This window comes from Blennius ocellaris (genome assembly GCF_963422515.1).
Source record: "Blennius ocellaris genome assembly, chromosome: 18".
In the NCBI taxonomy this organism is placed as follows: Eukaryota; Metazoa; Chordata; class Actinopteri; order Blenniiformes; family Blenniidae; genus Blennius; species Blennius ocellaris.
In genome coordinates, this window is record NC_137667.1 from 24,419,473 (window position 1) to 24,441,727 (window position 22,255).

General features: G+C 43.6%; 1 protein-coding gene across 1 annotated transcript in view; it reads right to left on the reverse strand.

Annotated features, from left to right (window-relative positions):
• The window catches only part of LOC308143354 (afadin-like), an 88,426-nt gene that overhangs the window by 26,955 nt on the left and 39,216 nt on the right, over positions 1-22,255 (reverse strand). The window contains 8 exon segments of the mRNA XM_080514104.1: positions 32-105; positions 194-259; positions 11,256-11,336; positions 14,141-14,247; positions 15,684-15,882; positions 16,125-16,268; positions 16,422-16,687; positions 17,922-18,016. Of these exon segments, the coding sequence (XP_080370230.1) occupies positions 32-105; positions 194-259; positions 11,256-11,336; positions 14,141-14,247; positions 15,684-15,882; positions 16,125-16,268; positions 16,422-16,687; positions 17,922-18,016 (1,032 nt within the window).

Genomic DNA, 22,255 nt, shown 5'->3' on the forward strand with positions numbered 1-22,255 from the left:
CAATGGTTAGATGCAGCCGTAGTGTTTGTACCTCTCTTGTGACAGACCGACCAGACTCCTGCCGTCAACACTCAGCAGCTGGTCACCTGCAGCCAGGCGGCCATCCTGTGGAATCACAAACACCGCCCTGTGAGTGTGTGTGTGTGTGTGTGTGTGTGTGTGTGTGTGTGTGTGTGTCAGCCTCCACACTCACCATATCAGCGGCTCCTCCTTTAACCACGGACTTGATGTAGATGCCCAGTTTCTCCTGGCCAGCCCCCTGCAGAGACACAAGCCTGTTAAACTACAGGAAACGAGCAGTTTTATTTTAGTAACTTTCACTTTGAAACACATTGTTCAGGCTTCTCAATAGAAAGCAGCCGAACTTCTGTGTGCGGTTGCTTGTTTTTCTGTTATTGCTGGTTATCACAAGTTTTCCTTTACCCTCCTGACGTGTTTGTCCTGCGGAGTTTGTGCAACAGTCAGGCAGAGAAACCAAAACCATGCGCTGTCTGGAGGAACTCCACTTCAACTGATACGCATTGAGAAAATTCTCCCTGGTGGAGACGACAAAGAGTCTGTGAGCATTTACTGGCAGCACAACTGAGAACATCTATCATGTTGTTTTCAGAGCAAGTTGAACAAACAATGCACTCCAAAAGTTCAAACGAAAAGGCTTGCATGGTTTCTCGTTGAATGCTGGGAATTTCTCCTTTTCCAGCCTGGTTTTATCTTTCAAACTTTAGCTTCTTGCTTCATTTCTAATTGATTTGTAGACTCAGCTGACTTTAATTGGGTTTTAATGGCTTTCAGATCGGGTGACTATGTTTGGACTGGTTCCCAGCCCATTGTGAGACTTGGTTCTGGTCAGTTCCTGGGTGATTGTTGGATTGTGTTCAGTCTGGTTTGAAACCTGTACCAAGACGTCATTCATTCTGGACTCTGTTTGGATTCTTCTCTAATAGATTGCTGGGACTCTATTTCGGTCGATTTATAATAGAATTTGGACCAGCACACAGTGACCCAATACGTGTATTAACTGTGAGTGAAATCCTGGAGTTGCTGTAATTGTGTCTAATACATTGGCTGAACTTCCTTTTGGGCCACATGTTACAATCGGTTCACATTCCCTGCTCATTGTTCACTGTAGCACCGTTAAAAGAGACTTATTCATCATGCAGCACCTCGTCCATCAAGCGCTGAGCTGTATGTCGGGTTGAAACACTGGCCTCTGTGTGTGTGTGTGTGTGTGTGTGTGTGTGTGTGTGTGTGTGTGTGTGTGTGTGTGTGTGTGTGTGTGTGTGTGTGTGTGTGTGTGTTAGACAGTAATAAGGCTGGATTCATTCTGGCATGGATTTCCTGTGAGTGACATTCAGATGAGAAGGGAGCAGTGAGTCATTTGGACAGTTTTATATCTGTTCACCATTAAAGGAGCCTCTATTTCACTTTCAGTCTCCATGATCGGGGGGGGGGGGGGGGGGGGGGCATGGGCCCCCGGACTCCAGAGATGTTTGTGGGAATTCCCTGTATCGCCATCAGGCTGTCAGGGGAATGTTTAGTAAGGTAAAAGGGTGAGACAGCGAGCTTATAGCAAATACAACATGGAGAAAAGGCGAGCATTCAGGTGGAGGAAGGTAAAAGAAAGTGTGCACAAGAACACCTACTGCATGAGTTTGATTTGAACACATTCTCTGATTTTGGTATAAAATATCTAAAGTTGCTTGTAACACTCAATGTGGTCCTTCCCAACATGGGATAAGCAGGGGTCTCCAACCTTTACGACCAAAAGAGCCAAGTAAAAGTAAAGTAAAATGTGTTTGGAGCTGCAATTATTTGAAATAAAGGCAAAAAAACCAAACATTTAAAAAAAAATTGTTGCATACTAAAAACTTGTGTTGGAATTCTGACATTTCAATGCTCTAATTGAGACATTTTATCAAATTTTCTCCTTTTTTACCCACAGATTTGTTTTTCCCCGCTTTAGCCATTTACAGCCGCTGTAAATTTCCTAATGGTTACAACAGCTTTAACTATACAGTAGAACCTCTGATGAGAAGCCCGGTACGAGTGGATACCCTACACTGGGCAGACATCACTGTGCACAGACAGGGTTGAACCGTGAGCACACCTAATGAGCGGACAACCTGTCAAATGTGGACAACGGACAGGTTTTCCTGGCAAATTTCAAGCTGAATGGACTCAAAGGGCCAGAATACTTGGGGTTGGACCTGATTATCTGAATATCCCGTTGTTATGGTTGTGGTTATATAGGATTTATAGGAGGGTTTTTTTGCATGTTGCAAAAATAGTCAATTTCATCATGTACATTATGTGCCACAACAAACAAAAAACTTTCAAATGTAAATTTAAAGGTTATTATGGAACTATTTTACCGGTCCGGCCCACTCTAGATGAAACTGGTTTGCATGTGGCCCCTAAACTAAAATTATATACATATAGTGATTCACCTGTAAGGTTAAAGGAGTCGTGAGAGAGAGAGAGAGAGAGAGAGGTCAAAATGAGCTCCACTTCACATGGTTGCATCTTTTATGTCCAGAGAAACAAAAAACGTATAGGCGCCAAGAGAAAGGCGGCAACAGACAAAGGAAAGGAATCATCTTTGGTTCCCGTCACGGCGGATGAAACGTCCCTCCAGGTGGAATGAAGGCGAACCGTCCTCGAGACGACGGACCTTTTAAAATGGTCCCAACTCAAACAAAAACATAGATATGTGTGGTTTCTACAGTACATCCATGCTTCTCACCCCGACTCCTGTGTAGGAGTCTCTGCCTCGGGAAGACCAAGAGAGCACAAAGTGGACCACAGAACCAAACCAAGGTTCAGCCCGCCAGCGAGCACAACACACTGTTTGAACCATCCTTTTTCTGTTTTCCTTTTGTTGGATCCTGGGAACCAGACGTGAAGCCGAACCCCCCCCCAGCTATGACACTCTCCACGGACCTGCACAAGGCGCAGGGCTGTGCCTGCACTTCCCGCAGAGCTGCGAAACCTGAAGTTCACTTGTAGCGGAGCAAGGCCCCACAGAAGCTGCTGTACCACACAGCCTCGGATGATTTGTGAACAGCCCTCCCTTTGTTTATTCACTTCAGTTGCAAATGAAGCTAATGCTAATTGTTTAGCAGTGTTGCTATATGTATGATGCTAGAGGATTAGATCCTGCATTGATTATTATTATCTGCTACTTATCTGTATATGTCTGCCTATCCGTCTGTCAGTTTATTATTTTTATTTATTATTTTATCTATTTTTATTTATTTATATATTTATTGGTTTTTCATGAATCTGTGTATGTTACCAACTTTTCGCAAAAACTTCACCTGAATTACAGGTTGATTTATGATTATTGGTGCAATCAACAACAATGAAGGCTTTCCAGGCTTTATAAGGTTAAAGTTTGGCTGGGAGGAATTATTTGCAGACAACCAATAGGAAGCCTTCATGCACATGCTGTCCACACCTCCTCATTAGCATTTAATTCCAGTAGTTATACTAGTGAATATTTGGGCCCTTACTGGTACTACTCGTAGCTCAATAACACGTTACTCGTACTACTGGTGGACACTTTCGCCCTCACTAGTAGTACTGCTACTAGTACTAGTACTACTAGTGAGGCACATAATGTTCCACTTCTACTACTTGTAGGATATGTTTTATCTTACTAGTACTACTAGTAACAACAAGGATGCCCACTAGTATCTTAGCCTATTGCAACAACACATCATCAGTAGGGTAAAACAAACCTGTCTCACGACGGACGGAAGGCACAAAATGTCCACTAGTAACACTAGTAGGCATTGTGGGCTACTCGTGAGGTCAGAAACACCTCAGCGCCTTCCAGTGGCCCGGCAAACTAACTACATCGTTGTCAGTGGGTCTGTTGCTGCAGTACACACTCTTTATTCTTGAGGGATTAGGTGTTGTCACATGAAACGTTGTGTAAACAGGGCTCTGTTTCCTGGTTGACTGATCCAGACACACGAAATCCTGATTACTACGGAACAGGTAATCAACTCTCTGGTTCAACCCAGACCTACGTGTGAGCGTTCACATGAAAGGGGCAGAGTTTGCAGCGTCTGACCAATCACATACGGAGAAATCCTGTGATCATTAACTTTATTATTCCAGATCAACCCTCATGGAGAAAAACTGACTTGGAACAAGTCAAGAACAAAAACCTCCTTCAAAGCCTCAGTGACCACACACACACACACACACACACACACACACACACACACACGCGCGCACACACACACACACACACACACACAAAGCTGTATCAATCCTATTTGAAATGAATGAAATAAAAATGTAAAAAAAAACTAAGGTTGGAACTGAGCCAAGACAAATAGACAAAATAGGATGACTTTAAACAGCTGACGCTGATGAAAATACAGCAATTTAAAGCTGCATTAAAACACCCGAGGCCCTGTTTATATGAAAACTCAATGACAAAGTGACCCAAAATGAAAACACTGGTAATTTGTGTCTATTTCAGATTCATTGGTGTGCATCAGATTAAGAACAATGTGGTTCAGTCGTGCTCAGATTTGATGATCACCCACCAGGTTTCTTATGTGCATTTATTGTATGATAACATGTTTTACATTTTTCCAATACAAGTGTGGTACAATCTAAAATACAGTGGCTCAAGTGCCCAGCTCTCAATAATGTGTGATGAATATCCTGTGTTGCTCCGTTACCAAGTCAGCGCAACAAACTTGCTTTTATATCGAGATGAAAGAGTTTAAAAGTTGCTCTGTCAGCAGAGGAGGAATGCTGGATTTCATCATGTGAGGGTTGATAAGAATGACTGAAAACCCAAATAAAAGAATATTATACCTAAAATTGTGAATCATGATCAAACAGGATTTGTGGCTAATAGAAACTCCTATTCAAACATCAGAAGACTACTAAATACATTACAATATGTCGCATTAAAAAAATCTAATGCTTTGATTGTAATATTAGATGCTGAGAAAGCATTTGATAACATCAAATGGCCATATTTGTTTCAAACTTTAAAGGAAGTTTCTTTTGATGAAGTTATTTTAGGATTGGGTGAAATTATTATCCTAGAGTCCAGAAGCCAGTTTGTATAAATGGAGTGACGTCAGATTCAGTTATGATCAGTAAACAAGTAAACAAGGACATCCACTGTCAAAACATAATTAATGAGTTTGGAGAGCTATCTGGTTATAAAGTAAACTTTGAGAAATCTATGGCTGTACCAATGAGGAATATGGAATATTCTCATTTAACTAAATCAATGCCCTTTAGCTTCTCGACCAACGGATTTAAATACCTGACCTCAGTTGTGAAAAAAAAAAAAAAAGATTAACAAAGATGGACCCCCTTTGCCATTACCATTGATGAGTAGAGCGGCTGTCGTTAAAATGAATATACTGCCAGGATTATTTTACCATTGCAGTTATTACCCAACCACGTTCCAGAAACCTTGAGGTCAAGACGTCACCTGATAAGAACATTTCTTTGGAGAAGTTGTTGCCGTGTAAACAGACATGGTTCCCAAAATGTTGCAGTGTAAAACTTTTCTAAAACAAAAACAACAAATCAATGTATTTTGATTTGAAAGGTTGTGTAAACAGAGCATTTGAGGCAATCAGAGCTAAAGTTTAGGAAATGTTCAAATCTCTGCTGCATGAATTGTATGAATTAATCCCTTTTCACTTTCAAATTAGGCATTTCAAACATTCAATCTAGAACATGGATGTGAATATTTATACTTTACTAAACTAATCTAAAATAAACATGTTGTGAACAAGCCTCAGAATACTGCACATGCCACGCAAACTATCCACCATCTGTGTGTATTTAAGCTTAACCACTGGCAGAGCTGAAAGCAAACAGTGAACCAGATGGATATCTCACCCAAACGCTGCAGCAGCTGCAGATATCCCAGTCAGGGCGCACGCACGCACGCACGCACACGCACGCACACGCACACATGCACGCACACGCACGCACACACACACACACACACAGAATGCTGAAACTGTGCTATAATAAGATTTGCCGTCTGGCTGGGAGCTTGAAAACAGTTACCTGGTCTCTCCTCCCCACCACTGAAAACCACATGTTGCAGCTGCTTGTTAGCAGGATCGCCTCGTACTGCGACGTCCAAACTGCACACATCTGCTTTTACCCCACAGCTTCCAAACATGAACTGACAAGTCTGGGAGGAGGAGAGGAGGGAAAAAAAGAAAGAAAGAAAAAAAAAAAAACTCCGGCAGGGAGTGATCCATTCAGCTCAACACGAGCTTTGAAATGCCAGTTTATAGGTGGAAGCGAGGGCTGAGGAGAAACTGTGAAGTCCTGCTTGTTGAAAACTCTATTCCCAAAAAAAGGATAGGGTTCCAAGTTCCAGTAAAAAGAAGACGCGTGGGTTAGAGAAGTGGTGAAGAGTCCAGTATGCGTGGTTAAAAAAATGCCGCAAATTCCTGAAATGTTCCTAAATTCCTCCACGGGCTCCTAATTGCAGTGTCTGCAATGAGAAACAGTAAATCCAGGCAGCGATCCAGAGGTGAAGTGTCAGCTGGGACGCCGGCTGTTCAGACTGAGGTGGAGCGCAACTGCTGCACCACGCACACACACACACACACACACACACACACACACACACACACACACACACACACACACACACACACACACACACACACACACACACACACACACACACACACAGAGAGCAGGAGGTCCTTCCTCTCTACACAGGAAAGCCAAAGTAAAGACAGAAAGAGGCGACATGTTTGGGACACATGCAAGCAGTCTTATCTACCTTATGTATGAAAGTATGTAGGTTGGTTTAAATAACATGATTAAGAGTAGTAAGATTCCCTCCATGCAAAAATTTTTTTTTCTTTTAAATTCAAGATTTTTTAAAATTCTACTCATACTGGAAACAGTTAAATCATCAAGAACACGAGAAACTTAAAGGACTGGGTTACAAAACACCCTATTATATACTAGCTTCAACATATTTGCCAATAAAAGAGGGGTGGCAATACTCGTAGCGAACGAGCAATTATAATAACTAAGTGATAAAGATGGAAGATGTATCCTGGCCAAAGGCAAAATACTAAACCAGATGGTGACACTAGCTCATGTATGGTCACCCCCAGAGCAGGAAATGTTTGTTCAAGACCCTGTTTGAAGTTACTGCAGTGGAAAGTGAAGGCATTCCGATATGTGGAGGTGACTTTAATGCTGTACGACAACATAGTCTAGAAGTTAGAGCTGCTTGATTAATTGAGTTTCAATTGTGATTATGATTTTGGCTCCAAACGATCTTAACATTCATATAATCGAGGAAAAACGATTATGTGGTGTTTTCGTTGTGAGACACGCATTTGGCTGCAGGACCACCACTCAGGCATTGCCGGTGCAGCCTGTCAGACAGGAAATGACGACACATTTAACCCGAACGCGCTAGCTACTTTGCGGTAAGTTACTACTTTTAAATTTCCCGAAAAAGTTATGAATGTATGGTTTCTTGCGTGTGCTAGCCGTTGTTATACCTGCCGTAAACGAACATATATTGATGATGATAATAGTGTGTTACACCAGTGGTTTAGGTTCCGTGTCATTTTAAAGCTAAGTAATGCTAACCGTGGCAAAGAGCATTACTTAGCTTTAAGTACTTCGCCTCGCTGCCTCACAGCACGGCCAAAATACCAACATATAATGTAAAGCAACATGATTTGTTACTGTAGTTTATATTAGTATCAAAAGTTAGTTATTTATTGTTTTAAAAAGATTGAATGCAGTACAACAGTTCACTTTTTACTACTACATTACAATATATGTTTATATATTCAACAGGAGAGTTTTTTTAATCATGTTCAATAAATGCTGTTCCACAATCAAAAACATTGTGTAAATAATCGTGATTTCAATATTGTCCAAAATAATTGTGATTATGAGTTTTTCTATAATCGAGCAGTCCTACGACAAGTACTCATAATCACAAAATAAACCTATCAAAGTGTATACATACTACACTGCAAGAAATGGGAATGTTTAATGTTTGGTGGAATCTTCATCCTTTACAGAGAGACTATACACATTACTCAGTAGCCCACCTCGTCTACTCTAGAATGGATTATTTTCTTAATACTATGGATAGACAGGGTAGAAAAATGTGAGATTGGGGAGGTGAGCGTCTCAGACCATAGTCCCATATAAGCGACAATACAATTGAACAAAAGAAAAAGAAATAGTCTCTGGAGGTTAAACACTGGTATTCTAAACAATAAGACAGTTGTGGAACAAACAGGGTCAGCAATTAAGAAGCATCCAGAAGAAAACAACAATGAAGAAGTAAACCCGGCTATATTGTGGGATGCTTGGAAAACTCATTGCCTTGACTTCACCACAGAAGAGACCAAGGCAGCCAGATATAACCAACAAGTGGGAATCCTGGAGGAATTAGAAAGACTGCACTACGAATCCCAAGATCCTGAAGTCCTTCAACAAATTAAAAAAGTAAGGGAGGAAATAGATAAACATTCTCAGAGAGGAGATAGAAAAGAGCTTTAAAACAGACATGTTATGAATCAGGGGGCAATGGCTACTGAACTGCTGTCATGACGACTATGCAGATCCTCCCCCGCTGAAAATACGCTTCCCACATGCACTCAGCCAGTCACTGATTGGTTGAAGCTCTCAGGATTCGACACCTTTGAATCCACAAACTTTCAACAGAAGCCGGCAAAAACCAGTCCAGCAGGGAGTCTTGCAGCGAGCTTTCTCCTGTGAACACTGTGGGAAGAGCTGCTTCCCAGCAGCTCAGCTAACACCAGAGGCCTACAACCAGGGTCCTCCACTCCTCAACTCCTCTGCTGACCCACCACGAGGACCAGACCTTCCCAGGACCCGGAGACCAGCGCCCAGAGTCTGATCTCCCATCAACCAGGGAAAACCAACCAGTTCCTCCAGGACGGACCAGGGAAACGACACCTCACAGAACTTCTTTGTGTTTTCCTCAACAAGCAGGAAAACCATCACAGACCTGAGCGACCAGCTCCTCAGTCTGGACAAAAGGAACAACCAGGAGCTGCAAAGAAAGACTTCTGAATAGTCAACTTCATCTTCTTCTCCTCAGCCTGCAGAACCAGCAACCACAGTTAGCAGGAGGTGCTAACTACAGGAGAAGACACCAGCTTCCCTCCAGCAGGACAACAACTGAACTCCTTCAAGGAAGTGGAAACAACAACTGGGCTTTACCTGAGATTAGTTAAACTTGATGCTATGCATATAACTGTTTAACTTTTATGAAGATGTGTTGGTTCTCTTACAGTGATTGAGTTCTATAGATAATGATATTAGGAGCAGTTATCAACCTGTAAACCACTGTTAGCTCTGCCACAGACACAGGATCTGCATGCTAATCTTTGCTTTACTAACTAGTTAACTCACAATCCTACACATATCACATTAAAAACAACATCACACAGTAACTGAACACCATCTGACGACTCCTGACGTTTTACAAAGCAAGTCGCATTCACATATACTCATTATAGAAATGGTCCTTTAGCAGAGACACACAGGAAGCAGATGCTATAGACTAGCTTCCATGTTCCATTGTTCTCCCAGCACATAGTCGAGACTCAGGACAGACTTCCTGCTCTCTGATAACCTCCATTTGAATGTAGTTTCGTGTGATCCACCATCTTGTTTTGTAGTTCCATCACGTCTCACACACACACACTCCCTCCACCTCTCGCTCTCTCTTTCTCTTTCTCTCTCCACACACACACACACACACACACACCTACACACACCAAGCTGTTTATAGGTAGTTAGAATCTGTGTTTATTTGTTTTTATTGTTAATAAATATAATGTTTGGAATCATACTTGCTGTGTTATTAATGAGCACAAAGGTGAATGAAATGTCGACCTCTTCTGTGTCAAGAACTCCAAAATCCTTCAAGCTTTACTGTTAATTCTGGTAATTGTAATTAATTTAACTATTAATTCAAATTCCCGATTAACTTTTTAGTATATCTTATGAGACTGATATAACTGAATTGGCTATCATTTCCTGTTAAGACAGGTGGAGCTCCGAGGTAATCTGATATAGATCAGATTAAATTCCAATAACATTATTAATAACTATCTTTGATAATTATTAACCATTATCGATAGCCAACCACAACATAAATAGTGATCCTTACAAGGTAAGAAATCCCTACACTGTGATCAGATCAGGAATCTCATGCAATGTGTAAAGTTTCAGTCAGATCCCACCATTTACTTCCTGTTCCCAACAGGTGGCGCTATGACCGATGGTTGTTATTGTGGTATGGCTGTGATCAGACCAGGACTCTAATGCAATGTGAAAAGTTGTCGAAAATTAAAGTTTGAGGCGTGGCCACAAAGGTAAATTGCTATTGGATTTAAATCAGGGGTGTCCCTGAGTGATTTTTAGACCTCAACGAGAAGAACAAATCAGATTTGATTTGATCCCTCACCGACATTCCTACAGGCAGCGGTGGTTTTGTGATTGCAGGTGGCACTAGAGAGCACATTTGGCCACTTTGAGAATTAATTTTAACATTCTCTTCTAGTCTGCGCCAGTCCTGATAAGTTCAAGCGTGCCAAATTGTATTGAAGCATGCTGAGGGGGTTAAACTTGATTCAATGCCACGTGCTGTGTCAGGAGGAGAACCAATGCAAATACAATAGGGTCCTTGCCTCCTATGGAGGGCTTTCCTTCTGGGCTCAGTTTCTAACCCTAACCCTTCTGGACTCAGTCCACAATAACTATTATTCAACATAAAGCCAAGTTCAATTAAAAATACAGTAAAAAGTATAATAAGCTAATGGTACTTCCCTATCTTTCATGGCAGCCTCACCAACATCTCAGCTGTGGTCTCCGTGTCGTATTGTGTCGCTACGTTTAATAAATGTGGTTTGAAAAAGATTTCCTTACATTTTTACAATGTGGCTGGAAAATGATTCACTTTGTATTAAATCAGGTAGTATTTTTTTCACACAAAATGCCAAAAAGGAAGCTTTCTTCACTCTCAGTGGAAATATTTTGCAGGTTCTGGCCTCATGTAATTTTGTACCAGGCGGACTGATGGTTGGCATTCACCGCTGCTGCTCACACCCACTCCTTCCACTGAGTCATCGAGAAGTTTCCCCGTTTAGTCTCAGCACCGGCATCACACTCAAACCTCCCATTTGTAGGAGAGGTTTGGGTAAACACCAACGGTCTCTTCTTACCTTGGCGGCCACGATGCTGAGGCCCATTCCGTTGTGCTTCTTCAGGGTTACAGTGACGACCTCCGGCTCTTTCCTCATTGGCTGAGTAGAGAAGGAGAGAGAGAAAGAGGAAAACAAGTGAGCAAGGATGTTCAGAGACGGTGCTGCTACAGCTTCAGGAGGAGACCAAAGTCTTTCAGAGGGTGGAAGCGGGGAAGAGGAAGAGTGAGAGAGACAAAAAGCAGACAGATGGGGAAAAAAGTGAGGGAAGGAATGAAGAAGACCACAGAAGAACCCGTGGTTGCTGGAAGAGAGTCAAGAATGAAAACCACATCAGACAGAGAAAGTCAGAGAGAGAGAGAGATGGAGTCACACATATAGTCACAAGCTGAAGTATGTTGTGTTTTATTTCGTTGCATGAGGATGAATGGAGTATAGATGTGGAGGAATCTGCAGGAATGCCTACAGCCGAGTAAAACAACGTCGGGACCGACACACTGCGACGATACGTCAACCCCTGAACCACCAAATCAGAGGAAAGTTACAGCTGAGAAACACTGTGTACAGGCTGTTAGCTTAGCATCAGGAGTTTAGTGAAATCGTAACTGTTACCACATATTAATGATTAACAAGAAGAATCGCACTTCATTAATCCCCTTGGGGAAATGTTTTCACTGAACTGACCAATAAGTATGCAGCCACACAGAGCAGAGCTTGGGGGAGCTGGGGGTGGAATTGAGGATCTTGCTTAGGGACCCCCGGAATGTGTTTTTTGGACTGTGGGGAAAACAGAGTACCCAGAGGAAACCCACACACACAGGGAGAACCTTCAAACTCCACACAGGAAGGCCCTGGCTGTATTGAATGCACGATTTTCTCACTGTGAAACGACTGTGTGGCCTAATTAATCTGAACTAACTCAGAACTTCAAAACACAACATGAAGAACAATCTCTCACTGTTGATCATCTTCCTCCTGATGTCATTTCAGTAAACATCCAGATTATAGAGCAACTTCATTCCAATGACCTGCTATTCTTTAAATGATGTTCCCAGCTAAAAGATAATTTTTGTTTGAATTTAACATGTGTACTGACAATACCTATTACTGTTTGTTTCAGAAGCGAGCGTATACACCCTGTTCTGTCTCAGCTCACACACAGTTTGATTCAGTGCTGGTATGACCTGAACACTGAACTTCTTTGTAACCCCTCCCCGAAAAACCCCTCAAAAAAAACCAAAATAAAAACAAAAACAGGACAACACTAGTTAAGTTACCATTTATGGTCTTGTTGCTTGACTTTCAAAAATGCATCTTCAAGAATTATAAGGTTAGCCAATATTTCAAAAAGATATCTGTGCTCTGTAATGGCTCACGATACCGTCTTATGCTACAATGTGGTACTACAAGACTGGATGAAGAGATGTTAATAGACATTAGCATATTTACTTGTGTCACACAGAAAAACATGATAAGGTAATCAGATCAGCTGAAATTTTGAGAAGTTCTTCACAACATTTTGAAAATCTGATGGATTTCATGTTAAGTTACAATGATATCTCGAAGCAATTCAGGTAATCCACACAAACAGCGCGTGGCAACCTTCGCACGCACACTGTCACTGAGCCAGGACTCACTCTGCAGCTGTGTGTGTGTGTGTGTGTGTGTGTGTGTGTGTGTGTGTGTGTGTGTGTGTGTGTGTGTGTGTGTGTGTGTGTGTGTGTGTGTGTGTGTGTGTGTGTGTGTGTGTGTGTGTGTGTGCGCGTGTGTATACAAGAGACGCTGCATGTCGAGACTGCAGTCGTGAAACAGTAGAGGGATAACAGGCCAATTTCTGAGGAAATGGCAGTGGTGTGTGTGTGTGTGTGTGTAGAGCTAGTCTGTCATTTACTGCTCCAGGCTCACAAAGTGATTGGTGTTGATTAAATTGAGTGTGTGTGTTTGTTTTCATGAAATGTAAATAGCTCCTTCTGAAGTCACTGTAATCACTGCCTTTCCACGAGGAGACCCCACACACACACACACACACACACACACACACACACACACACACACACACACACACACACACACACACACACACACACACACACACACACACACACACACACACACACACACACACACACACACACACACACACACACACACACACACACACACACACACACACACACACACACACACACACTTTTTAGAGTGTGTGTGTTGTGGCTCTGGAGTTGGGGTGGATTAGATTCCAGGTAACTTTCCAGGCTAAAACAAGTACAATTCCTCAAACAGCAACATTTTCCTCCACATCCAGGCTGTGTATCATGTGGATTTCTCAGCGTGTTAGAAAAACGCGCCCAGCGGCTGAAGGTAGAAGATGTAATCTGCTGCTCATCTCACTCAGATCAAACTCATCTAATTAAAGCCTGTTTCACCGAAATTAAACTAATCTACTTCGATATTTATCTTACAATTTACACACAGTTGACATTTCTGTTCTATTATACAGCAATTTTTGTTAGTTTCAGCCCTCATATATATACAAACACGCCCTTCGTTCATCATATTTTGTCACTTTAGTGTCAAACTTACAGTTTCACTCTGAAAGTTCAAAACTTTAAGTTTTAAAAAAGGTAGATTTGTAGGTAATAAAAAGAGACCACAAACGGCTGGTTTGGGGCTCAAAATCATCATCCTTATAGAAGTTGAAAATCTGTTTGTAAAAATGTGTATTGGAAGCATTTTGTTTTCTTCTTCTCAGCTGTTTGAACTTTTGAGTTTTAAGTTTTTTAAATAAAGAGTCTGGTATTGAGAATAAACAAAAATGAGCAAAAGATGTATATGGGTGAATCATTTAGTGAGCGCTGAACAGTTGGAAGCGAACATAACAGCCAGACCGTCTCAGAGCGACTCACCAAGTCCGAGCTGTCGGCGGTGGAGAAGTGGCTGTCGCAGTCGGCTCCCTCGAAGTGGACAGTCCAGGTACCGGGTGACCGTGGGTGTGGAACCAATCTACAAAACCCTGCTGGAGGAAATACACAGTTACAGTCCACAGCTTCAGAGAAATGTGAAGAGGAGGAAGCAGTGAGTTATCAGGGTGTGGTGATTAAGTTTTTTTGTACCTTGTACGCAAGGCCCTGTTTACACAACAATGTTTTTAAGGCCACATCCACATGAGCGAAAGCCATTTTTTTTCTCCCCAAGGTTCTCAAAATAAATTCTGTCCACACGTCACTATGAACACGGCTCAATACGAGGCTTCAGGGCATGTAGTACACATGCCAGTGCTTTAGAGGCGCTCTGACTCACCAAACGCATCAAAAACGCAGAAGAAGACAGCACATAGAAATTTAGAAGTAGATTCCTGCTCATAAACCTGTATATAAGTCTAGTTCTCTAGGTCTATGGCCCTGCTCCTGCTGCTGCTAGCGTCAAGAGCTTCTTCAGCTCGACCAGACCTTGTAGTCCCTGATTGTTGTGGTTATTTGATGACATCACGGACCACGGTGGGGGTGATTAAGTCATCATTTTTCCACAGATGATCGTCTTTGGCGTCCACACGTGCCGGAGTTTTAGAATGTCCCCACTCTGGGACCCGTGTTTAAAAAGAGAACCATTTTCCCACTTCTAAAACACTGCCTCGTGTGGCTGATTGGCCAAAACCGGCTCTTTTACGTGAATCGGCATTCTCGTGTGGACGGCCCCTCAGTGACAACTGGAAGCTTTCGTAGCGTAGTGTCCGTTTGTGTGACAATGGTGCTTGGAGCCACTGAAATGCAACTTTTTGAAAACACTGACTTCTGGAAATGGGAAAGCACAACGCTTCGAAAATGCCATCTTCATGGCAACTAAGGAAAATGTAATTTCTCAAAAATGTGTTGACTCCATCTACGTGTAAAAAGAGGAAAACAACTTCTTGAAAGGCTCGGAATCGTCTCTGTAGAAGCAGGGGGGAAACAATTTATTTGAAACACACCGACTCCGTTTCCGTGGAAACGGGAACACGCAAATTCAACACATGCATGAGAGGATGAGTTGCATTAGTTCATTTCAGAGATGCGAAGTGGTTTAAACAAACTCGTTACTTAATTGATAAGTAAGAGTAATGAAAATATCAAGATGTTAAAACAGCTACAATCAATAGTAAGAAAAGCTAATTCAAGCAAAAACGTCATGCCATCAGAGTCACTTGTCTCAGAAACAGCTGAGAAAGTGTATCGACTGAAGTGATCACAACTGTCCTCGAGATATGAGGAGCGATAGAGATATGACAATGTTGGAACAAGCGGATGAAGGAGCATCCACAAAATTCCTTTAAAGTTTGGATCATAATATGAAAAATAGGATTGTTCTGATCTAAATGAGGATGTGTAATAACACAGCTCGTCCTCCTTAATGATGCTATCGGTGTTGATACTTTGGGCAAAGATTCAAAATATAGCAGCCCAGTGTGTTGACCTCTCTGCAGCAGTGGGTCCAGGAAGTCTTGCAGGCCGTTGGGGAGGCTGCGCACCACGTCGCACGAGTAGCCATCCTCGGGCAGCAGGAAGGGCAGCTGCAGGTCTGGATCCTCCTCCAGCTGGACCTCACGGCCGTCGCTCCTCGCCAGCTCGTCCGCTGTGTTCTCCGCCACGGCCACCACGTGGTCGATCAGCTCCTATGCAGACGCAGACACACACACAGTTAGTAACGTATTACTAATTAACGTGTTACCGGCAACACTCGCGAGAAGATGGACAATGTCTCTTGATGCCATCTACACCATTTTCAGCCGTTTCCATAACACAAAGCTTTTCTGAAATGAAGACGCAAAAAAGATGGGTCTTCATTTCAAATGTGGATGTATAGACGGTGCATTAAACTGAATTTTTCCTGTGTGTGTGTGTGTGTGTGTCGTACAGGGGGGATGTACGGCTCGTCGGGGGCACAGTGGTAGTTGCTCATGAGGGCGTGCAGCTGCAGGGAGTTGAGCTTGAAGCAGGTGTTGTGGATGTTCTGGACGTCCTGCATGGAGTATTTGTCCATGGTGAGCAACGTGGTGGCCTGAATGACGCAAACACACCAGAGAGCAATGGAATCAGGCAACTTTCACTCATTTCACATGCAGTTATTCTCTTCAAAAAGCATAAACGGTGCATATTTTTCAACCAAGTGTCCGAAAAGAGAAAAAAACTTTGTGATGACCCGTGGTCTCACCTGCACGATCCGGCTGAGGTGGCAGTCGGCAGCTAGCTCCAGACCCTGCTTTTCAGCCCAGGCCTCAATATGGCTGAGCTGCTGCCGCAGGATGGCGCCCCAGTAGTGGCAGCACAGCCCTGAGTCGGTGTCCGTCACCAGCTTGTTGAAGAGCCACATGTTGATGAAGTGGAAGAGCTGCGAGAAGAGCTGGATGGTGAGCGCTGCATTGACCCGACACCGACGCAGCAGCGACATCGCCCCTGTTAGCGTGTGCAGGACGTCCTCTGTGAGGGGGAAGAAAACCATGTTATTAAAAACATTTCAAATTGGAACATCTCAAACCATCTGTGAAGTTGTCTTTTAAGCATTTACGTATTAAGTTTGCAAGGTAGCCAGCTGTGTCTGGTTTGTCCGAGCATTGCAATACCAGTTTGCTCCACTCGGCGGTGTATTGAGTCACATTAGTCAATCTTCAGTAAAACCAGCATAAAAAGAATTTACGTGTAATATACACACTAGGAAACAGCAAATGAATTTGCCCCTTGTCGGATAAATAAAGGTGTCTGAATCTTTATTGGACAGTATTTGACTGAAACTCTTGGCTGTGTGAAATTGGATGTCAAAGTGACTTACGACCCTAACCACTAACCCACCAGATGCATAAAAAAAGACATTATTGTAAATCCTACAAGTTTAAATAACCAGAAACACCTATATACCATTACATGTTGGACTGATTGTTTATTTATTCAGCGCTTGTGTTTTTAATTGAATGGCTCAGTGGGTCATCCAATAATCACAATGTTGGCGGTTCCAATCCCCCACCATCCAAGTCATTGTCGTTATGTCCTTGGGCAAGGCACTTTACCCACATTGCCTCATTTGAATGGGTAAGAATGGTGCATGAGTGTTGGTGGTGGTCAGAGGGGTCACTTGCGCCAAATGGCAGCCACGCTGCCTCTGTCAGCAGCCCCGAGGCAGCGGTGGCTACAACACAAGCGTCCCACCACCACTGGGACTGCTGTGAATAAATAATGGTTTCTGTACACGCTTTCAGTCAGCCTGAAAAAAGCGCTATATAAATCCAAGCCATTATTAACAATTTCGCAAGTTTTTAGGCCAACAGATTACACGTTTTTAAATTGTGGGGCAGGTTGAGTATTTTTGAAATCTCATGAGCAGGAGAATGTGCGAGGGCATGAGTGAGTGAGTGAGTGAGTGTCTATATTTTTCTCATTTTTCAGAATAAATCATGATAAATAGATTCAGTAAAAGGAGAAACTACAATTTGATGAAACCTAGCTTTAATGTGATTTCACTTAAAATCACCAAAAGATTTTTCACACAATAGATTATTTCTTTAGGTTAGCATTTCGTTAGTAGTCACTGGCTGTCAATTTCCCTGATGGTAATCAATAAAGCCTCCTGATCCAACTGACAACTGTATCTGAAATATTAAGAAGCAACGGAAAAACATGTACTTAATAGTTTCATTGAAAAGTAGCGAGCAGATGTTACCGATCTTGGGTCTCTGTGGATTATGCTCCTCGGGGTCGTCCAGGAAGGCCGGCATATAGTTGTTGAGATCCGCCTGGAGACAGTGGACCAGGTACCTGCATGGCACATAGTAAGCAATACGTTGGCTACAATCAACCCAGCTTGTGTGGATCCTCACAACACATCAAATCAGGCCAGGTTTACACGTATCCAGGTTTGTACAAAAATAGATATTTCCCCCTCTATATTAACAAAAAAATCTTAATTTACACTGACCCACATATACAGCTGGTTCAAAACTGCTGTGAGCAGCTAAACCTGTAGAAGACAGTGGCGCAAGAAGCATGAAGCCATGATAGCCAATCAGAATACTGGAAAAAAATATGACATCACTAATTGTGAAGTAAATATCCACCTGCCCGCCTTTTGATGCAACAGAGACATGGATTTTATCCAGATCTCCACTGTGGCCAGAGTTTTAGGAATCATTGTTTGTGGTGAGTCACAGCTGGTTTATGTGTAAATACGCCCAGACGCAGAGAAATATTAGTTTTCCAAATACCCAAATAGTAATAATAATAGTAAGAACAACAATAATAATAATAATAATACCAATAACAATACTAATAAGAATAAGAATACATTTTAATTATAATGCTCCTTACATTTAAACAATGTCAAAGTGCTAATGAAAAAATATTAAAGGTAAGTCAAAGAAAAGAAAAACTTAAACTAGTAGGTATTATTGGGTATACAGTAAAAGAAACACATAAGACAACCAAGAGATGTTTTTAAAGTAATGTTTTTAGTGTTTTTTTTAAAGCATCTGTAGTTTGTGGAGCCATCAGGGAGGGCGTTCTAGAGTCTTGGGGCAGCTGAGGAGAAGGCCTGATCACCCACCGTGCGGAGGTTGGTTCTGGGGACTTCGATGAGTGGAGCAGAGTTCTGGAGGGTGAGGAATTCTCGGAGGTAAAGGGCGGATGTGGCCGTAGGTGAGGAGGGAGACCTTGTACTCAATTCTCAGTGGAACAGGGAGCCAGTGAAGGGATTTCAGGATGGGGATGTTGTGGTAGTGTTTTCACACTATCATCAGGATCCTGGCTGCTGCTCTGGATGTACTGTAGTCTCTGGATCCTGGTTCTGGATGTACTGTAGTCTCTGGATCGTGGTTCTGGATGTACTGTAGTCCTGGATCCTGGTTCTGCACGTACTGTAGTCTCTGGATCCTGGTTCTGGATGTACTGTAGTCTCTGGATCCTGGTTCTGGATGTACTGTAGTCTCTGGATCGTGGTTCTGCACGCACTGTAGTCCTGGATCCTGGTTCTGGATGTACTGTAGTCTCTGGATCGTGGTTCTGCACGCACTGTAGTCCTGGATCCTGGTTCTGGATGTACTGTAGTCTCTGGATCGTGGTTCTGCACGCACTGTAGTCCTGGATCCTGGTTCTGGATGTACTGTAGGCTCCGGATCCTGGATGTATTGCAGTCTCTGGATCGTGGTTCTGGATGTACTGTAGTCTCTGGATCCTGGTTCTGCATGCACTGTAGTCTCTGGATCTTGGTTCTGGATGTACTGTAGTCTCTGGATCCTGGATGTACTGTAGTCTCTGGATCCTGGATGTACTGTAGTCTCTGGATCGTGGTTCTGCATGCACTGTAGTCCTGGATCCTGGTTCTGGATGTACTGTAGGCTCCGGATCCTGGATGTATTGTAGTCTCTGGATCCTGGTTCTGGATGTATTCTAGTCTCTGGATCCTGGTTCTGGATGTACTGTAGTCTCTGGATCCTGGTTCTGCATGCACTGTAGTCCTGGATCTTGGTTCTGGATGTACTGTAGTCTCTGGATCCTGGATGTACTGTAGTCTCTGGATCCTGGTTCTGGATGTATTGTAGTCTCTGGATCCTGGTTCTGGATGTGCTGTAGTCTCTGGATCCTGGTTCTGGATGTGCTGTAGTCTCTGGATCCTGGTTCTGGATGTGCTGTAGTCTCTGGATCCTGGTTCTACATGCACTGTAGTCCTGGATCTTGGTTCTGGACGTACTGTAGTCTCTGGATCCTGGATGTACTGTAGTCTCTGGGTCCTGGTTCTGGATGTACTGTAGTCTCTGGATCCTGGTTCTGGATGTATTCTAGTCTCTGGATCCTGGTTCTGGATGTACTGTAGTCTCTGGATCCTGGTTCTGCATGCACTGTAGTCCTGGATCTTGGTTCTGGATGTACTGTAGTCTCTGGATCCTGGATGTACTGTAGTCTCTGGATCCTGGTTCTGGATGTATTGTAGTCTCTGGATCCTGGTTCTGGATGTACTGTAGTCTCTGGATCCTGGTTCTACATGCACTGTAGTCCTGGATCTTGGTTCTGGACGTACTGTAGTCTCTGGATCCTGGTTCTACATGCACTGTAGTCCTGGATCTTGGTTCTGGACGTACTGTAGTCTCTGGATCCTGGATGTACTGTAGTCTCTGGATCCTGGTTCTGGATGTACTGTAGTCTCTGGAGGCTCTTGCCAGAGATCCCGATGAGGGATGCAGTAGTCCAGCCTTGAGGAGGCAAAGGTGTGGACAAGCAGTTCTGCATCAGCCAGAGTGAGTGTTGGGTGGAGTTTTTGGCGACGTTAATGAGGTGACAGAAAGAGGTCTTACAGAGGTGTTTGATGTGGGTGTCGAAGGTGAGTTGGGAGTCCATTTTAACACCCAGGTTAGTGAGAGGTATGCTTGTGGTTATGGGATAAAGTGACACCTCCTTCCTCTTCACCCAGCTGTTAGTACATCAGTTCCCACTGCAGGCATGCCCAGCTCTGGCCACTTCACCTCTGGTGCGGTCTAAAGACTATTGTGGTTTGGCAGAGGAAGCTGATCAGATTCAGCTCACAGCACACCTGTACAAAGCCACAACGCCAGCCACAGGAGGATGCAATGGCGGCCATTGTAGCGGCAACGGACCGGCGCAAAGATGACAGCCAGCTGTGCTTTTCCCACCAGAGTTTCAGAAACAGAGCCAAGCGCTGCACGCTGGCCTGCTCTTTCATCGTGCAGGGGAATGCCAAACCCAGCACTCCATAGCAGCTATAGCCACGTTTCCACCGCGCATTACGTGCCAGAGCGGGGTGATGCAGGAGGGGTTGGTACACCCAGAGCAAACTCTGTCGCGGTCCCACCACAGAAAGTATAGTTAAGATGTCAGTGGGGTATTGAATGACGCGGGGACCGTGAAAGTTGCTGGTGGTTGCCGGCTTCACCTTCCTGCAGCTCCATGGTGTCTTAGTAAAGCCTTGTTCTCTGTGACACAGCACAAACTTTCTCATTGTGAACAGCAGCGTCCAGCTCCTGATGAATCTCTTCCCCCTGTCTGCATCTAGTTGGAAGACCTCGATGTGTTGCGTGGCAACATTTCAATAAACCCAGTTAACAAAAGAACCAGCATGCACAAAGTGGTGTATGTAAACAACAACAGAAGGGTTTACGACTGATGAAATATTCAAATATTGCAGGCAAGTTGAGAGTAAACGGCTGCGAAGGGGTGAGGGAAGATCGTAACTGGTGTTGGCGGTTTTTTCTGTACCATCCACAATTTTTTTAATTGGGGCGACACAAACCGCCCTGATACAAAAAATGCAGTGGGAGTGTGACTTAAAAGTGCCGGAACACGGATAAGCTGCCATTTGTTAAAGACACTTTATCTAGGAGCGGTTTCCTCGTGGATACTGAATCGCAGTGGAGCATCATCCCTGCCTCCTTCATGCATGTCGCGAGGAGTGGGAAAATGGCCGCCACTGGATACTGCTAACCGGAGTCCCATCCAAACCTTTGGCACCAGGTTCGTGTCTGTGTTTTGATGGCGGTCAGTTTGAATGGGATTTTGTGATGGCTGCTTATCCATGTCAATCCTGGGAGCTGATTTCCTGTGTGCTCATAGACTATTAGTGGACATTGCAAACCACTGACTAGTGGACGCCATCTCGTTCTCCTCTTACTCCGGCACGTTGGGGAAAAGGGAGGAGTTATGTCCCTCACCAATATCTTAGCCACGGGGGATGTGTACCAGTGGCTCCTAGAGTTTCCTAAACTGACAGTCCCTACCTTCTAAGCCTCCATTGTTAAACATGGAGTAGAACATTACATCTCCACGAGTTCCTCAGGATGTTGTTCGGGCTTAAAGGTGCAGCACAAACACTCCAGTGGTTGATGGATCCAGTGTTAAGGGGACTGCTTTCCTTTTTGTCTCTGAGGAGGACATCCTGGTGGCCACCGCCTTGGTTGACGAGCACCTCTTCATGAGCATGGGCTGATCGTGAACCTGGGTGAATGTAAGTTTGGGCTGTCGCAGATTGACTTTCTGGGCCACCATGTCTCT